We start from the raw sequence: 18,809 nt of genomic DNA, 5'->3' as shown, positions 1-18,809 counted from the left end.
AAAGTTATAGCTAATTTTATAACTTCGTTGCCAATCTTATGTAATGACAACAAACCCTAAAACTTTAAAGTGACTGTAAAAATTACAATTTATACAACTTTACAGCTCAAATAATATAGGAGTTTTAACTGAAGAATTAATTTAAGTGCTTTTATTAAATTATAAGCTTCACATTTCCGTCTTTAAATGTTCCAAAAGCTGGCCTCATTCACTTCCATTGTAAGTGCCTCACTGTAACCTCGATTTATTTTTATTTTTTTTAAAGAAAAGGAGTGACGAGTCAAAATAATGTTTTGTGGTAGTCAATATTCTGCCACAAATAATGTTGATTGAGGTTAACTTGTATTGAACCCGGAATATTCCTTTAAATGACCAAATAGTAAGTTCCACGGCACACTTAAATTCGACTAGTAAAAATATTCAAGTCTCAAATTCGAGTTTCCATCTCTGGTGTGACAAGTCTAAGGATTGCATGAGTTTTGTATTATGTGTTATGGGTATTTCTGGTTCAAAGTGTATATCTATGACGAATACATTTTAGTTAACACAGGCACACACACAATAATCTGTTGACTGACCTGGAATGCCGTTTGGGAGCTGTGGTCGTTCCTCATCTTCCTCCTCTTCGGGGACGGCGCTGTCCTTGCGATCCATCTTGCTGACAGAGGTGGTTCTCTTTCTTGGAACCTCAGTGCCATAATCCTCCTCAAACAGAACCTGGTCCACAAGGTCAGGCTGAATCAAGTTGGGCTCGGCAGGAGGTTTTGGAGTGCCATAGAAGTTACCTACAGTAAGGGCAAGAAGATTCAGACCCTAAGAAATGGTTTGATGAATGGGAGCTCATGTGTAATGTATCTGCTACATTAGTTTTGATATAACAAGCCCAAGACCTATGTAGCTATAGTATATAAGTGATTCAATGGAAAGGTAACACTTTTTATCCCTACTTCTTGTTTCCTTTTTCTACAATTTCTCCCTCTTTGCTCAGTTCCAGCTTTCTTAAAAACTAAACTCTAGGTGTCGACTATCCAATATTCAGTGTGAAATATTACACTCTTTCAGTTTGGAGGTGCTTTGAAACTAATTACACTCACCACTGGATTCAGAAATGAAACTTCTCAGACTATCTTCTCATGCAAAAATCAGTTCATTAATATACAACGCAAACAATAGTATGGCCAATCAGTGGAGCAGCATAATGTATTTAAATTAATTTCTAATTTGGTGGTATATGTCAGTGTGTTTGTGTGTGTGCTTGGGATTGAAGGGTTGAAGTGCTTCATTATTCCCTCTTGATGTAAGACTAAAGAAATCTCAGTATGATTAGACGCAACCAAGGGAAAGGCATCTATTCAAATCAAGCGTTCAACCTTCACCAATTATATACAGATTAATTTAAATTATCCAAATTTGTTGTTTTGTTTGTTCACTCCCTTCATCTTGAAAATAGATATGCTGCCCCTAAACATCATTAGCTTAAGAAAAACAACAGTTTAAGGTCAAACAATTATCTTATTTCAATGTAAAAGATAATCCTTGTAATCAGTCGCGAGATTAATCTTCTCATTTTAGATTGTAAATTCTAAGAAGCTTAATTAACTAAAAGAAACTAAAACGGGGAATAGGGAATAGGCTTTTTCACAAGCAATTAACTACTGTTGACAACTCCACTCACCTCTCATGAATATGCACGGATGAATTACCATGCAAAACCTACCACACAAAAACATCTGCATAAAGTCTTGTCCACATTGCAATCACAGTTCACTTTTTTTTAACATGCTGTTAAGGGGCGGGTAAATCTAAATCTAAGAAACCAGTCAATCAGATTGGAGCTTGTAGCTTTGGAAAGTTCTTGCCATTTTTGGGGTACAGCAAGACTACCAAAACTGAAACCTTCTTAAAGAGACAGTACACTTATTTAGTAATCTGAAATCCTTACAACAAAAAACTTTGTTGAAACAAATGCTAAATAAAAGCTAGGCTAAGGTTATCTCATATTTCATAATAAGTACAGACCCCTAATGCCAAAGTTTGCTAAATATTGCTGGTAACTGTTGGAGGGAAACTTAAAACCTTACTTAATTACCATTTTATTGGACGTTTCATCATTTATAATTTTTATCATTATATTTATTTACATACACATGTTTTATTACATATTATTAAAATAAACAAGAATTTTAAATAAACAAAATTAAAAAAATATAATTGCAAGCGGAAATCATCAGGGGCCAAGCAGTCTGGAAATTACCAAGATTGCCAAATTTGAACAACGAATCATGTTGTTATTGTGGTAAATGACAACGTAAGAGTTTAGAAATGTTCTTTATTTATAGTGCCCCCAGCATCAGAAATTGATAAAATCTGGCACGAGTCATCAAAGTGTCCTGTTGTCCATGTGCGCCAAGTTTTGTGTAGTTTGGACACTGCACTCACTCAAGGTACAGGCCAATTATTCATTATGGGCCATGGCTAAAAATGCACTGTACACCTGCTTATTCATGCAATTATGCAATCAGCCAATCATGTGGCAGCAGTGTAATGCATAAAATCATGCAGATGAGGGTCCAGAGCTTCAGTTAATATTGACATCTTAAAGAGAGAGAATGGGGGAAAAAATTTGATCTCGGTGATTTCGACCATGGCATGATTGTTGGTGTCAGACAGGCTGGTTTGAGTATTTCTGTAACTGCTGATCTCCTGGGATTTTCATGCACAACAGTCTCTAGAGTTTACTCAGAATGGTGCCAAAAAAAAAAAAAAAAGAAAAACATCCAGTGAGTAGCAGTTCGGAAACGCCTTGTTGACGAGAGAGGTCAACGGAGAATGGCCAGACTGGTTTGGGCTGACGGAAAGGCTACAGTAACTCAGATAACCACTCTGTACAATTGTAGTGAGCAGAATAGCATCTCAGAATGCACAACACGTCAAATCTTGAGGTGGATGGCCTAAAACTGCAGAAGACCACGTCGGTCACTAGTAGCACTGGTATTAAAATGAATGGGAGAAAATGGAATGCCCAATATGGCATATGTAGAAAAGGAAGTCCCTCCTTACAGGTAAAAGAGCCAAACACCTTTTAGATACACACATCGCCTGTCAAATCGAGAATGTGCACGCGCATTTGCGGGACCAGCTAGAGTTTTTTAGCATGATCGTAGCTAAAGAAGCACAATTTATGATTCCATTGTTGTCATATTTTACAACCGATTTGAAATATGTTCTTTGATCATAATCTTGACCAACCATTTTGGAGATGTCTGTCTTTCCCCATTCAAGTAGATAGAAGTTGTACTTTTATGCCACTTATATCCATAGAAAATAGCTGCCTGGGAGCATTCCAAAGATTGCCGCCAAGTGGACTGACTTGCCTTGAAAGGGACTTTGCTTATATCTTCTGAACAAATTAATGAATCAGAATGATTTGAACAACTTTTTGTCAGGAAGATCTCTAGATGATGCATGTTACATTTCATGCAAATCAGACAAACGGCCTAGGACGATTTGCATGAATCGTTTGGGGTCTCTGCAATTTACAGTTTCTAATACCCAGTCACTTTTAGGAAAAATAACAATAATAATAATAATCAGAATATCTGAACAATTACAGTAAGGCACAAGTTCATCAGTTCATCCTTAATGATGCAAATTATTTAAAATAAAAATTTAGTCAGTACAAGACATCTATCAATGATAACTCTTTTTTATTGACTCAACAGACAATGAGTACAGTGAATTGTGTCACACACTATTTATGTTTACAGATCGCATCCATTGAGGTTCTCTGTGTCTGTTTGCTTTCAAAAAGCCGTAAATCTTTATTGATCAGGATTAACTCTTAATTCAAGCAAGCTTGCTTAGACAGAATCATGTTAAAAGCTGCCTTGAGGCCTCTAAATCTGAAGGAACACTATGAAGGAACACTATTGTTCAAGCATGGCCTCACAGAGTCAATATGATGTACAATGTTGGGGAGCAACTAACAGAAGCAACTCTACTGACATCCCAACATTTTTCAGTAGCATGACAGTAGCTCAGATGTGCTCAAAATATTGTACTGTAGCTTTACAAGTAACAAGCTACTTTTTCATACAAGTAGTAATGTAGCATGTCAAACCCCTACATCACTGTCTTGTCACATTTTATTGCGTATTTAGCTTTACAGCCAAGCGAGCTGAGGTAATAATCAAACACATTTGTCTGCTAGAATCTCTCATATGTAAAGTATGGAAGTCCAATTCATTTTTGTGAATCGTTTGGACAGGTCAACAAAATGAACTGGTTCAAAATAAGGTGCCTGTGCCTATTTAGTTACATGCTGCTGTTCGTTGCAATGTTTTCACCTTGGATATAAAAATGAGGATGTTTTCTAGTTTTATTAGTTATATTTAGTGTACATTTACAATTTCTGTTCAAGTTTAATGCTGTCGTCAAATTGACATCCTTCTTGTTTTTGTGCCACATAAATACTGCTCGGCACTGTAAAAAATTGGTAACCTGCAATTGTTAGTTTAAGGAGCTATTTCTACCTGATCTAACATTTATAATTAGTTTTAAATACATTATGATGTTTTTTTGAAAATGTAAAAATGCAGAAAGTTTTTTGTGAGGGTTAGGTTTAGGGGATATAATCTATAGTTCATACAGTATAAAAATCATTATGTCTATGGAGAGCCCTCATAAGGATAGCCGCACTAATATGTGTGTGTGTGTGTGTGTGTGTGTGTGTGTGTGTGTTTCGATTAGATCATGACGAGAGCAGTCTGCTGGGATTAGTGTGTCTGTGTGTGTTTCTCCACACACGTGTGTGTCCTTGCCTAGGACAAGATTGTCTCCCGCTTTGAGAGCAGGGCACATATGGGCATTTCTAACTGGCATGGCACCCTGTCCCAGGAGGGTTTGCTTGGCATGAGTCTGGTTCCCTTAACGACATGGGGCCACATTAACTCCCCTTGCTTGGCAAGCCTCGCTTTCCCTGCCAAGAACCATACTTTGGTCCTGAGATTATAGAAATAAATTTATTGTGACCTTGAATTTAGTCAATGATTTATAGCTACCCATTTTCTGCCTTTTTTTTCTTCCACAAATCTCTTGATTCCTGATCCTATGAGTTAGTCTTGACCCATATTTGAGCTTCTCCACTCAATATCACATTTTACAAGGAACAGACTGCTAAATTCACCTTCCTTGTGTGCCTTTTTTAGCAGTTTACCTTCGAAAAGTATGTTTACATGGTGTAATCCTGTGCTACCTGACTCATTGCCTGTAAGATTTGGAGGCTAAATTCATCACACATTTTTGAAGTTGCACTTTGTCATGAGATTCTTTTTGGAAAAGATTAATGCCCTGAGGCTTTTTTAACACTTTCAAGAAAATAACACAAATTTCAAAATTTAAACTAGATTTGCATTTCCAGACGAAAACAGCAGTGTTTGCAAGGCAGCAAAGAAATAGTGTTTAGGCTTTAACCCCTGTGTGGTGTTCACTTTTTGGACCCTTTGGTACTGTTCAGGTCGAACTGACCCGGGACATTATTGGGGTTTTAAAAGCAATACAGAAATAAAAAAAATTGACCCGAACATCGTATGAAGGACATGAATGTGTGGGGCTATTGTAGCATGTGTACTCAATTAATTTTTCTTCTTTTACATGTTCTTCACAGAAAATAATCCAAGGCCATGGAGTTTCAGGTTGAAAAATGTTGTCCTTGTATAATTTTTCTTTTAGTAAAAATTTGAAATGGGTCAATTTGACCCGAACACCACATAAGGGTTAAGTAAGTTTCGATTTTCAGCTTTGACTAATTAAAAGCTGTATTTGAGGCGCTCTGCTGATGTCATGACTCCGCATGTTTGTCAGCTGTGCACAAGAATCAAAATGGTCTTTGCAGTGTAAAGGTGGCTATAGATGGTTATGTACATATAAGAAAGAGAAGACCAATCACAATTCAGAATGCAAAGAAATGCACGAAAGATGACCATTATTCAGTAACTTCATCACTGGCATGATCAGATTTTTCAAAGCAATGGCCAGTTGTGCACCCATTAATAACGTTAGGCCACCCAGCTTTAGGAATGCTCACTACGACAAACAATATATCCACTCTGAGACCTCCAGTAATAAAATTGCTACATGTGTGGATTGTCAATAAGGTTGAAATTATCTACAAAACAGATACTGAGTCTGTATTTAAGTGGTTCAAGTTAGACAGTATATTTCAATGGCAGAACGGTGTGGAGGAAAAGGAGAAAGAGGAGGAAAAGGAAGAGGAGGTGGAAATGGAATAAGGCAGATGAGGAGGAAAAAGAAAAGAAGAAAGTTAAGGCAAAGGAAGAGATTAAGAGAAAAGAAGAAAAGCAATAGGAGGTGGAGAAGGAAGCAGACATGGAAGAGGAGGAGGAAAAGGAAAAAGGCAGAGGAGGAAGAAAATGGACAGGAGATAGAAAAGGAAGAGGACAAGGAAGAGATAGAGGAGGACAAGGAAAAGGAAAGGAAGAGGAAAAAGAGAAAGAAGGAAAAGGAAGAGGATGAGGTGGGTAAGGAAAATGGAAGAGAAAAAAGGACAAGGAAGAGGAGGACGAAAAGGAAAAAGGCAGAGGAGGAAGAAAATGAACAGGAGGAGGAGGAGAATGAAGATAATAAGGAATAGGAAGAGGAAAAAGAAGAGGAAAGGCAGAAAGTGAAGGAAGAGGAGGAAGGAGGAGGAAAAGGAGGAGGATAAGAAAAATGTTTGAGGAACATCAATTCATTCCTGCCTTGCAAGCACAATATATAACCATATAACTAATCTGTTTGCGTGATTGTTTCAAACCATCATATGTTCCACTCTCCAGCAGCAAACCACTTTCTTCCAGAATGCGAAAATCCCCCACGCTGATAAAATTATAGTCCACTCCAGGAACTTCCCCCTCTCTGGGCAGCCGTGTGGTACCTTCCAATAAAATAAACACAATTAGAGACAGTAAACTAGTTCTGGTTTAAATATCATACACCCACAACCTCCTTCTATGGAACATTTTCTCCATTTAAACAGCCTCAGTCGGACCTAAATTAAACTTTAATTCCCTGGCTAAATTTCAACATTTCCTTTCAGAAACAAGTGCACCCCGTTATGAATTGTCGAACTGTAAATAGAACTGATCCCAGGCTTTAACAAATGAGGTCAACATTTTTTGATTCAGGACCAGAACTGTGAAACTGGAAGCAATAAATGGAAAGATGGCAAAAATAAGGTTTTTACCCATTTGTGGGGTTTGAAAGGATTAAAACACATGTCTTAGTAAAAATGTTTTGGAGACAGAGAAAGAGGTTAATTAGCCAAACTGAGTAAAACAGGGACATATTACATTATATCTGAGCAAATCATGTTATTTAGTGTTAGTCAAGCATAGTGTAGTCACATATTGCACCATTCACAGGGGAAACGATGACTGAGTAAAGGTGTGCACAGACTGTGTAAAATGAGATGAGATTCGTTCTCTGAAGCATTCTGCATTTTTAGAAAAGTGTGTGTGTCGTATAGTGTAGTAGGCTTGAAAAAGAAATTAATTCTCTCTTTTCAGTTTAATACACCCAAACACTAAACCTTATCGACCAAGTACCAGGATTCTAGAAGAGCTCTTAAAGCGACATTTCACTCAAAAATACAATTTCAGTCATCATTTACTCACATAACACAGATGGAGACATTTTGCAGAATGTCTGAACTGTTCATTTCCATACAACAAAAATGAATAGGGACTGTGGCTGTATAGCTCCAAAAATGGCAAAAAAAAACAAAAAAAAAAGCATAATAAAAGTAGTCTTTACAACTTGTACTTTATAACAGATATTCCCCAAAAATCCTTAACGAATGTGTGCCATGGATTTATATGGATTTAGGGGTGAAAATGTAATCCTATCTACATTAGGGGAGAAAATGTAATGCTATGTAGATGGGATTACATTTTCACCTCTAAATCCATATAAATATTTGCGGTCTGTGTGTTTATGTCTGTGTTAGTGTATCTTTGTGTGTGTTTTCTCAACAATATCAAGTATAAACTGTACATTTTTAGACTTAATTTCAGAGGTGGGTTGTTTAGCAGCAATATCCTCATAAGAGACATCTGAGGGTTGCATTTCTTACAAATAAAACGGCAGAAATAAAAGATGACATTTCTCAGCTCTGTTCATGTGTGTGCTGGAAAATGCCACAAGGCTCTACTGTTATTTAAAGGACATTTACATTTGATTCACCAAAATGAAATGCCAGAGTCAAGTGTCTGCCGAGACTTGAAGAGAAAATAATATTAAAAACTGGCTCCTTTACATTTTCCTTGGAGAATTACTGTTTAAATGCCACAAGAAACTAGAACAGCAGCACTGGCTCCAGATATGTGAATATCTACTGGCAAAGTTAAAAGGGGTTAAAATGTCCAAGATCTATAAAAATGGTTAAGAGAGGAGAGGCCGGTGGCCAATCTGACTGCAGTTCCAGGCGTCCCCACCAAATGTAAGATGGCACCAGGGCAGAGCTGTACAGTGCAACAGTTTTGCTTGCGTTTGGAATATTAATATTAATATTAATCTTGTGCGACCCCGCATACACATGCGTGGACGTTGTATTTTGGCTTTGATATACACAATGCATAATTTCATTTAATTTAAACTTAAAAATTTCAAATTTTAATTTAAACATTGCTGTCCTTTTGTGCATTTCGCGTCGCCGTTTTGTGGTGCGTTCTGCATAACGCGGCAGCCCATGCGACCCCATATCGCGGGCGGCCCACCAGGAAAAGTCCCGGTTCTCCCAATGACCAGTCCGCCACTGAAGTCAAAATTAGAGTCTCTAGTTTCATCAGATATGCCATTTTTTAAATTTGAGCGATTTATCTCGAAATGCCACGCTGCTAAACACAATGTACACAAATGTATACAATAGCACAAAGTTTTCATTAGAAATCCTATATTCACTGTACAGTTTCACACTGAGGAAAAAATATACAATTCAGAGGCTTTATATGGAGTTAGGATGAAAATACTGTGCATTTTGAACTGTTCTAAGACCAGTGCAGACAAAAGGCACACTGGAGGTTAAGTCATTAAATAAATAGGGAGCAAAGGAGCATCCTATATCTTTTCTATGAACCCAAACTTCCTTTCAAAAGTTCAGTTTCAGGCTGCAGATGATGTTTGAACCACTCAATATGGTTGTCAGATATGGGACAATGGTAATCAGTACACAGATTCAGAATTTATAATGAATACTTTTTTAACATGGTTTGCAGTGATTGGACGATGCTGGCCATTACTTGTATCAGAATTAATTATGCTAATTTCTGATAGGAACATTTCTGATATGCTTCAGCACAGGCTATCTCTTGTTTGTTTGACAATGCAAAGACAGAACACTGAGATTTTGTTGCCAAAGTAGAAAAAAACATTGCATTTTTAGTTGTCTAGTTTTTTATTTGTGCTTTTCCCAATACTCATTGTTCCAAAGCAGCTTTACAGAAAATCAGCTGTAATGTCTCAAAAATATGAATAATCAACACTCCTGGAAACATAATAAACAATTTGATTTAAAAAAATCTGACTTTCTATAGCTAGGTATTTTTTTAAATTTAACAACTTAGTCCTACTGTCCAAATATGTGGACATACATTTTTAGGAAAACTATTTATTTAAAAAAAAAAAAAAAAATTTGCATGTTTATTAGGTGCTTCTAGTTACAAATAAAAAAGGGAAAGGGAAAATGCACACAGCAGTCACGCTCAGGTCTCAGGAGGTTAAAAATATACGATGACAAATTTTAACCCATTTGCACGTATGCGATAAGTGTAATTTCTGCCAACGAGGAGCATTTCTCCATGAGTAAATGTGTCTAATGTCTGCTTTGCAATTGCCAAATCTCAAGCACTCGAACTTTAGCAGGATGCCATGGACGTGATGGGTTCCTTCTATGCTGTGTGCTGGTCGTGCATTACAGCTTGCGCACACAAACAGAGCATCAGAAACTGAAGCTATCAATAAAGTTGCGGGAAATCATTCTATTCGGCCTCAAAGATTATTACTGTTGGAAGTGGAGCAGCTACCCATTTACAGGGGTGTATGCCTTGAATGTTTAGCCGTCCAAGCGCTGTATATTGATTGATATGGGTTTTTCAGTGGTCTATTCTTAGACCATTAACAATTAATATATTAATAAAATGATTAAAATTCAAAATATGATTGTTTTTGTAATTACATAGCAGAAAATAAGGAAATCCATATTCTGTGATGTTGGGGCCAAATGCCTAGTCATGGAAATTATGTAATTACGTTAATAAATTAAGAAAATACATTAATAAATATATAAAAAACGTATAATACAATTTTGATCGCATTCTTCTTTGGGCTAATACATTTTAGTTGATGCTACTCAATTTTTTCATTCACTAGCAGGGACGTATACGTGGATGGTCACAGTGGCACAAGCAGGTAATGTATAAACATAGCCAGTTATGTCAATGTTCGACTCTCAAATCAAAGGAAACGTGGCCCGTTTCTGAAAGAGGTCCGTAGATCCCTCAGGCGAGTACCAGATCTGCAGCATTTGGGTGGAAAAAGGGATATGAGTGGCACCTTAGGCTGCTTTTTCATTCCCTCAGTCTAAGGAGACTTTAAAAGCTTTTGTTCATAACTCCATAAAGCAGCTTTGTGACTGCAACACCGGAGGCCTTCTCTTCATCCATCTCTTTCTTTCTCTCTACACTCTTTTTCATTCCCCTTCTCTCTCTCTTCATTTCTGTCCTTCCTTACTCTACTGTATCAGGCTCATTATTCACTCACTAACTTAAAGACAGAGAGAAAAAGAGATAGAAGTAACTAGGCCAAGCACAGAGTGACCTAAGGACAAGAGAAGAGGATGCAATGCTCAAATTGTTGGCTTCCACTCAAAAGTTGTTTTCTTTATTTAATTTTGTATTGTCTGAACTGGGTTAATTTGACATAAACATCAAGGAGAAGAGTAATTATTAATTTTAATGGGGAAATTATTAATAATTCTTGCCTTTTAACTTACTAAATAAAACTGTGCTTATCAAAAATGTAATCATCAGTAACTTAAATCAGTATTACTATTATAGCCTGTAACTACTGTATTAAATATTGTCATGTTAAGTTTATGCAACGCACTGTACATGAATGATACTTCAAACTGTGTGGCTTCTTGAGGAGAGGTGTGCTGGTATTTTTAGCAAAACAAACCTAATAGACTTACATTGAGGGAGGGACCTGAGCCACATCTAGGGACCTGAATATCATTGAGACTTGGGGGTGTGCTCTTTTTATTAAGCCGTTAATCAACCACTTTGCAACTACCCAGAACACCCTAACAACCGCATAGCAATGCCCTGGTAACCACCCTCAACACCCTAGCATCATGGCGGGGAGTTTTGCACAGGCAAGTATCATTTACAATTTCTTCTGAAAATTTACAAATCTAGTGTTGCGTTTAATGTTTAATTTGCTTTTAAAGATTCTGAGAGGTTCTAAGTATGGTGTAATGTACAGTCAGCTGGTTATTATCGCAAAATAAACCCGTTTGGGTAATTAGGACCCCGACGCGAAGCTTATTACACAGCTACTACAACAAATAAATAAACGGAGTGTCTATTTTACACTAAGTGCAAATAGCCCATCTTGTTGGCAGAGGCTATTTACACTAACTCCGCCCACCACTGCTCAGACCAAACTCAAGATAGCCACGACAGATTTATTTGGGGTCAAATGCTGAACAAATGAAGGTGGGCATATTTGAATTTTTCACAATGGGGCAGAGACATTAAACTGGTTAACGGATTAGACATTTAGTGGATTAAGAGACTGGATAACTAAGTGACTATTTGCACTCCAATAGTCTGGTGGAAACACAGGATTTTACGACAGACTGCACCCCAATGTGCAGCTGTAGTAGCTCTGGGTGTAATGACAGTATGGGTATGTGTTGTCACGCTGGAGATCCGGGTTCGAATCATACCCCTTGAATTTTTTCCCATGTCTCTACTCTTAATATTTCCTATAATACTACTTATAGTAATAATTAAAAGAGATTCCTTGCAGTGATTTGGTCACAGTGAAGGTCGGAGAGTTGAGAGAAGGATATGATCTGGATCAAATTAACCATGGTTTTACTGTAGTAATATTGTAGTAACCATGTGTTTTGGTGGAAACTATATAGTTCTGATGTACTAAATATGGTGTTACTATAGTAACATGTTGTTAATAGTAGTTAATAGTAACCATGTTTAATTTTGTGGTTACTATGATTTTACTAGAAAAATGCCATGGTGATACTATGGTTACTGTAGTAAAACCATAGTTAATTTTTGTAAGTTACAGTTAGGGGTAGGGATTGGTGTAGGGTGTCTGTGGGACTCCAAATAAACACAATAAAAATGCTGCAGTGATGCCACTATACAGTCTGTTAGTTTTTAAACAGTGGTGTAGGAGTAGCTGCATCTAACGCTATTTGCACTTAGTGCAAAGCAGATGCTTTTTGTTGCTTTTTACACTTAGTGAAAAATAGCATCTATCGCTATTTGCACTTAGTGCAAGTAGCCTCTGCCATAAATAATTAAATGGATACAAAATATTGATTTGCATTGAAATTATGTAATTATGTATCTGAATTCCGCCTCAGGTTTGCGTCGGAGCTCTGTGGGTGTTTATTTAGTAAATAATGACTGTCTGACTGCTCATTATCCAGCTTATTACAAGACTGCTGGCCAAATAAATAAATAAATGGACATGAAACAGTGATATGAGTTGAAATAATTTATAAGCGTACTTGTAGAGATCACACAGTGACCCAAGAGGTAGGAAAGATGACTCGAAATACCCAAATGACTGGTCTAATATGACTTAAACCCCGGATGTGCAGTTGTTATTCAGAAATATCAGACTAGATGTATCAGACTAGAGATGTCAGCAAGATGGTGCCATTGAACAATCAGAATAAAGTATTCCAGAGACCCATGTTACAATAGTCTTAAACAGATTATTGACACTTCAGTTTGGCTATAACAAACCTACAGTGAAACGTATTTGTATTATCCAGTAACAAATTCCTTTTCCATTTTTAGACTATTTTGACACATTCGTCACTCTCACATATCAAATTTGACTAAATAGGGAAAAACTAATTACCTGAGAAACTAGCAAGCAGTGTGCTACTGTGTGTATAAAAAAAAATATGTTCTCTGAAATCCGCTCAACACCTCTCAGAAAATAGTGTGCAGGAAAAATATCTCACACCGTGCATCACAGAAGAGAATTAATGTGCTGCAGCAGGCCAGACAAACTGGAGAGATTTTCGCCTGAGGATAAGCTCTGTCTCGCCAGCTCAAACTAATATAGACACCAGTCACAAAAATGGGCATGGGGTTCACTCCAGTCACCAAATGAGAAAAGACTGAGATGTGGAGATGAGATAACCATACTGTCGAAGAGAAAGTGTATCTAAAATAACTTTAGAACACAATCTAGTCTATTGAAAGGAATAATATAGTATAATATAATATAATATAATATCTTCTTCTTTCGTCTGCTACCATTAGGGGTCGCCACAGCAGACCATCTGTGATCCTATTTAACTTGGCACAGGTTTTACGCTGGATGCCCTTCCTGACTGTCACATCCCATCATGTCACCATCCCTTCATGTTCACAGACTCTTAGTTTGACACTGTCATGGACCTTTATGTTGTAGTTTTTCACCACACTACATTTCCCAGCATGCACCATTATCATTACTTTCACCAGTTTCCCATCAGTGTTCCCAGCTGTACCTTGTATTGTGATTTCCTGTGTTTGTATATATATATATTCCCTTGTGTTTCCTCACTCATTGTCTAGTCTCATTTATATTAGCATGTACATTTGTCTCGTTGTATTTATCCTTGTACCTATCGTCTTTCTAGTTCCTAGTTATATTTCAGTTTGTGTGTGTGTATACATACATATACATATATATATATATATATATATATATATATATATATATATATATATATATATATATATATATATATATATATATTAGTCAGTGATTCTTCATTAAACTCTGCATTTGGTTTCAAACTGCATCCATGCACATATGTTCATGTGTGACAGAAGACTAGACCCAAAGATGAACCCAGCAGAGGAACTACTTAGCCACGACCAGGGAGATCTTTCAATTGAAGAATATGTTATAGACTTTTGTGCTCTGGCGTATAATGTGAATTTTAACGATGTGGCACTTAAGGACTGTTTTTAGGCTGGGTTGGAAGAACCAATTCATTCTCTAATGCCATCTGGAAGAATTGTATGGGACCTCCAACAGTACATTGACTTCGTCTGAGTGGGTCAGCCTTCACTGTGGGAACAATGGAGGAGGACTACACTCATGCAGTGAAGTATCCCAATACGCCTGCCATGGTCTACAAGCCAACGCCCATGCCCATGCCTGCCACAGTCAACGAGCCACGCCCATGCCTGCCACAGTCAATGAGCCAACGCCCATGCCTGCCACAGTCAACGAGCCAACGCCCATGCCTGCCACAGTCATCGAGCTAGTTCCTGAAGCTGTGTCTGCCTTAGAGCCAGTGTTTGAAGCCTTGTCTATCCCAGAGCCAGCGTTGTCAAGCCTCGTCCATCCCAGAGCCAGCGTTGTAAGCCTTGTTCATCCCAGAGCCAGCGTTGCAAGCCTTGTCTGTCCCAGAACCAGCTTTCATGCCTGCTCCAGCCCTAGAGGAATTTTCTACTACACTGGTTCCAGTGGCCTCTGAGCTCCATTCAATGGAGACCACTTTCTCCCCAGCGGTCCTGGAGATCTCCTTCATCGAGCCGCCCATGGCTCCGCCCCTTGAACCTCCCACGGCTCCGCCTTCCGAGCCGCTCATTGCCGTCCGGAAGAGGAGGAGGAGAAGAAGGGCTCCTACTCCCCAGTCACTGCCAGAGCTCACGGCCACGGAGGTCGTTCCACAATCACTGCCTTTGCTCATGACCACGGAGGTCATTCCCCTGTCACTGCCAGTGCCCACGGCCACAAAGGCCGTTCCTCCGTCACTTCCCGTGTTTATGACCACAGAGGTCATTTCCCAGTCACTGCCAGCGTTCCTGATGATGGTGACTCCGCTCTCGGAGTCTTCCACAACTCCACCCTCCGAGTCTTCCACGACTCTGCCCGCTCCTCCAGAGATTCCTCTTCCAGCGACTCCGTCCACATCTTCTGAAACTCTTCTTCCAGCGGTTCTGCCTGCTCCTTCTCCTGAGTCTCCATCCGCCTCTTCTGATACTCCTCCTCCAACATCTCCTGATCCACCTACTGCTCCACCCCCTACTGCTCTGCCTCCAGAGACTCAATTTCCTAAACCTCCTCCGACTCTGGCCTCTCCTCCTGAGTCTCAAGTCCCTGCTCCTCCTGTGGCTCTGCCCGCTCCACCTTGGGCTCCTCCTCCTGAGACTCAAACCTCTGCCCCTCTTGCAGCTCCACCCGCTCCACCTCTGGCTCCTCCTCCTGAGTCTCAAGTCCCTGATCCTTCAGCGGCTCCACCTGCTATGCCTTCTGAGTCTCAAGTCCCTGCTTTTCCTGCAGTTTCGCCCACTCCACCTTCGGCTCTATCTCCTGGGACTCAACTCCCTGAACTAACTGTGGCTCCACCCCCAGGGTCTTCACCACCAGCAGCTCCACCCCATGTGGCTCCGCCCCCTGTGGCTCTGCCTCCTGACCCCCTGCCAGTTCCATCCTGGTGTCTTGATCCTCAGCCAGTTGCCTTCCTGGAGCCACCTCCAAAACCGCCGGACCCCGTACCCTTCCTGGTGCCACTTCCCAAACCGCCGGACCCCTCTCCCTTCCTGGAGGCTCCTCCCTGGTCTCCTGATCGTCTGCAAGCTCCGCCTTGGCCTTACAACTATGTGTCTTTGGGCTTCAGGAGCCGCCCATTTAAGGGGGGTGGGAGATCTGTCACCATCCCTTCATATTCACGGACTCTTAGTTTGACACTGTTATGGACCTGTATGTTGTAGTTTTTCCCCACACTACATTTCCCAGCATGCACCATCATCATTACTTTCAACTGTTTCACATCAGTGTTCCCAGTTGTACCTTGTACTGTGATTTCCTGTGTTTGTATATATTCCCTCGTGTTTCCACACTCGTTGTCTAGTCTCGTCTATTTTAGCATGTACATTTGTCACATTGTTGTATTTATCCTTGTACCTATCGTCTTCCGAGTTCCAAGTTATATTTCAGCTTGTATATACACTGGCAGCCAAAAGTTTGGAATAATGTAAAAAAAAAAAATCTGTTTCAGAAGGAAATTGGTACTTTTAATTCACCAAAGTGGGATTCAGCTGATCGTAAAGTACAGTCAGGACATTACTGATGTAAAAAAACTGCACCATCACTATTTGAAAAAAAGTAATTTTTTATCAAATCTAGACAGGCCCCATTTCCAACAGCCATCACTCCAACACCTAATCCGTGAGTAATCATGCTAAATTGCTAATTTGATACTAGAAAATCACTTGCCATTACATCAAACACTGCTGAAAGCTATTTGGTTCGTTAAATAAAGCTTAACATTGTCTTTGTTTTTGAGTTGCCACAGTATGCAATAGACTGGCATTAAGGTCAATATTAGGTCAAAAATGGCAAAAAGAAACAGTTTTCTCTAGTAACTCGTCAGACAATCATTGTTTGAGGAATGAAGGCTATACAATGATTGAAATTGCCAAAAAACTGAAGATTTCATACAAAGGTGTACACTACAGTCTTCAAAGACAAAGGACAACTGGCTCTAACAAGGACAGAAAGAGATGTGGAAGGCCAGATGTACAACTAAACAAGAGGATAAGTACATCAGAGTCTCTAGTTTGAGAAATAGATGCCTCACATGTCCTCAGCTGACAGCTTCATTGAACTCTACCTACTCAACACCAGTTTCATGTACAACAGTAAAGAGAAGACACAGGGGTACAGGCCTTATGGGAAGAATTGCAAAGAAAAAGCCACTTTTGAAACAGAAAAACAAAAAGAAAAGGTTAGAGTGGGCAAAGAAATTAGACATTAGACAACAGATAACTGGAAAAGAGTGTTTAGACAACAGATAATTGGAAAAGAGTGTTATGGATCTTAACCCCATTGAGCTTTGTGGGATCAGCTAGACTGTAAGGTGCGTGAGAAGTGCCCGACATAACAGCCACATCTATGGCAAGTGCTACAGGAAGCGTGGGGTGAAATGTCACCCGAGTATCTGGACAACCTGACAGCTAGAATGCCAAGGGTCTGCAAAGTTGTCATTGCTGCACATGGAGGATTTTTTTATGAAAACTCTTTTAAGTAGTTTAAGAAGTTATGAATTTTTTTTACAATTGTAATAGTAATTTTTCACGTTATTAATGTCCTGACTATACATTGTGATCAGTTGAATGCCACTTTGGTGAATAAAAGTACCAATTTCTTTCCATAAGAGCAAAATCTGTACATTATTCCAAACTTTAGGCCACCAATGTGTATATATATATATATATATATATATATATATATATATATATATATATATATATATATATATATATATATATATATATATATTGTTGGTGATTCTTCATTAAACTCTGCATTTGTGTTCAAACTGCATCCCTCTCCATGTTCATGCGTGACATTGACACAACCCCCAGTTGCTGGGGGACTCTCAGTCACACCTACAATTTAGAGTCTCCAATTCCCTTAACTTGCATGTTTTTGGACTTGTGGGGGAAACCGGAGCAAACAGAAAGGCTCAGTAGAGCTGGGGCTCGAACCCAGTACCTTCTTGCTGTGAGGCAACAGTGCTAACCTCTGAGCCACCATGTAATAAAATATAATATAATTAGTGCTGTCAGTCGATAAAAAAATATAATCGTGATGAATCGCATATTTTGTGTAATTTTGTCAAACAAGTGCTGAAATTTGATACTATATATACTTCTTTTCCTGTCAAAATGCATTTATTTCTATCTTAGGAAAAAAAACATGTAACAATATAATGCTAAGTTAACATTTTCCAAACAAAGCCTTCCACAGTATAAAGACAGAAATGCACTAAAATAGCACCAATTCAAGTAAAATTAAACATTTCCCAAAGTCTAAGTGGGAGTTTGACTAATTGAAAGAACTAGTACCCACATAGCTTGCATATTTATTGCAATGTGCATTAAATCTCTTAAATTCAAATCCTCCACAACATTAATCTGCCGGTAGAATGTGGCTATCCACTTTCCTACAGCAATTGCTGCATTCATGATTCACATCAGGGCGACAAAGCCAGCGGCGCTTTAGAATCCACATGAAGAACGCTTGCAAACACAACCGTTTCATTCTGTGTTTTGGTGATAGTTAAGATTTGACATGCTTCTTTGGTTATTAAAATGCATCTCCCAGGTGGAAAAATACTTGATTTCTGTCACAAGTCCCGCCTGGGGTTGTTTTGTACATCAAATAGCATTAAGAGCTCCTTTCTTCATCATTTTAGAAGCAATGTTGTGTGTGTGTGTGTGTGCAGAGATTATTTTATTTACTGAGATAACAACCTCCGTGGTTCAATCATATGAGAGAGCGAAGCGGTCAACTAGCGTGTTACCACAGAATGTCTATGGGACTGCAGCGTTATGCTAATTTATGCTAAGCTTGTAGGATCAACTTCGTAGAAGGGCTCTGGTGTGTGTGTGTGCTGTGGTGTGAGCGTCAGTGTTATGTCTCCGGGCGGACACATTACAAAGGTTCCGCCCCTCAAACCAGTTTTAATGATGCCATATTAA

General features: G+C 38.9%; 1 protein-coding gene across 3 annotated transcripts in view; it reads right to left on the bottom strand.

The window, feature by feature from the left end:
• The window catches only part of LOC127445926 (membrane-associated guanylate kinase, WW and PDZ domain-containing protein 3-like), a 191,530-nt gene that overhangs the window by 38,819 nt on the left and 133,902 nt on the right, over positions 1–18,809 (bottom strand). For all 3 annotated transcript variants that reach the window (XM_051706429.1, XM_051706430.1, XM_051706431.1), the window contains exons 3-4: positions 6,815–6,934; positions 579–785 (exon numbers count right to left, since the gene is read on the bottom strand). In XM_051706429.1, coding sequence (XP_051562389.1) covers positions 579–785; positions 6,815–6,934 — 327 coding nt within the window. The remainder of the gene's footprint in view (positions 1–578; positions 786–6,814; positions 6,935–18,809) is intronic.

The sequence above is a fragment of the Myxocyprinus asiaticus genome, chromosome 9 (genome assembly GCF_019703515.2).
Source record: "Myxocyprinus asiaticus isolate MX2 ecotype Aquarium Trade chromosome 9, UBuf_Myxa_2, whole genome shotgun sequence".
NCBI lineage: Eukaryota > Metazoa > Chordata > Actinopteri > Cypriniformes > Catostomidae > Myxocyprinus > Myxocyprinus asiaticus.
This window is presented reverse-complemented; position numbering and strand designations above follow the sequence as displayed.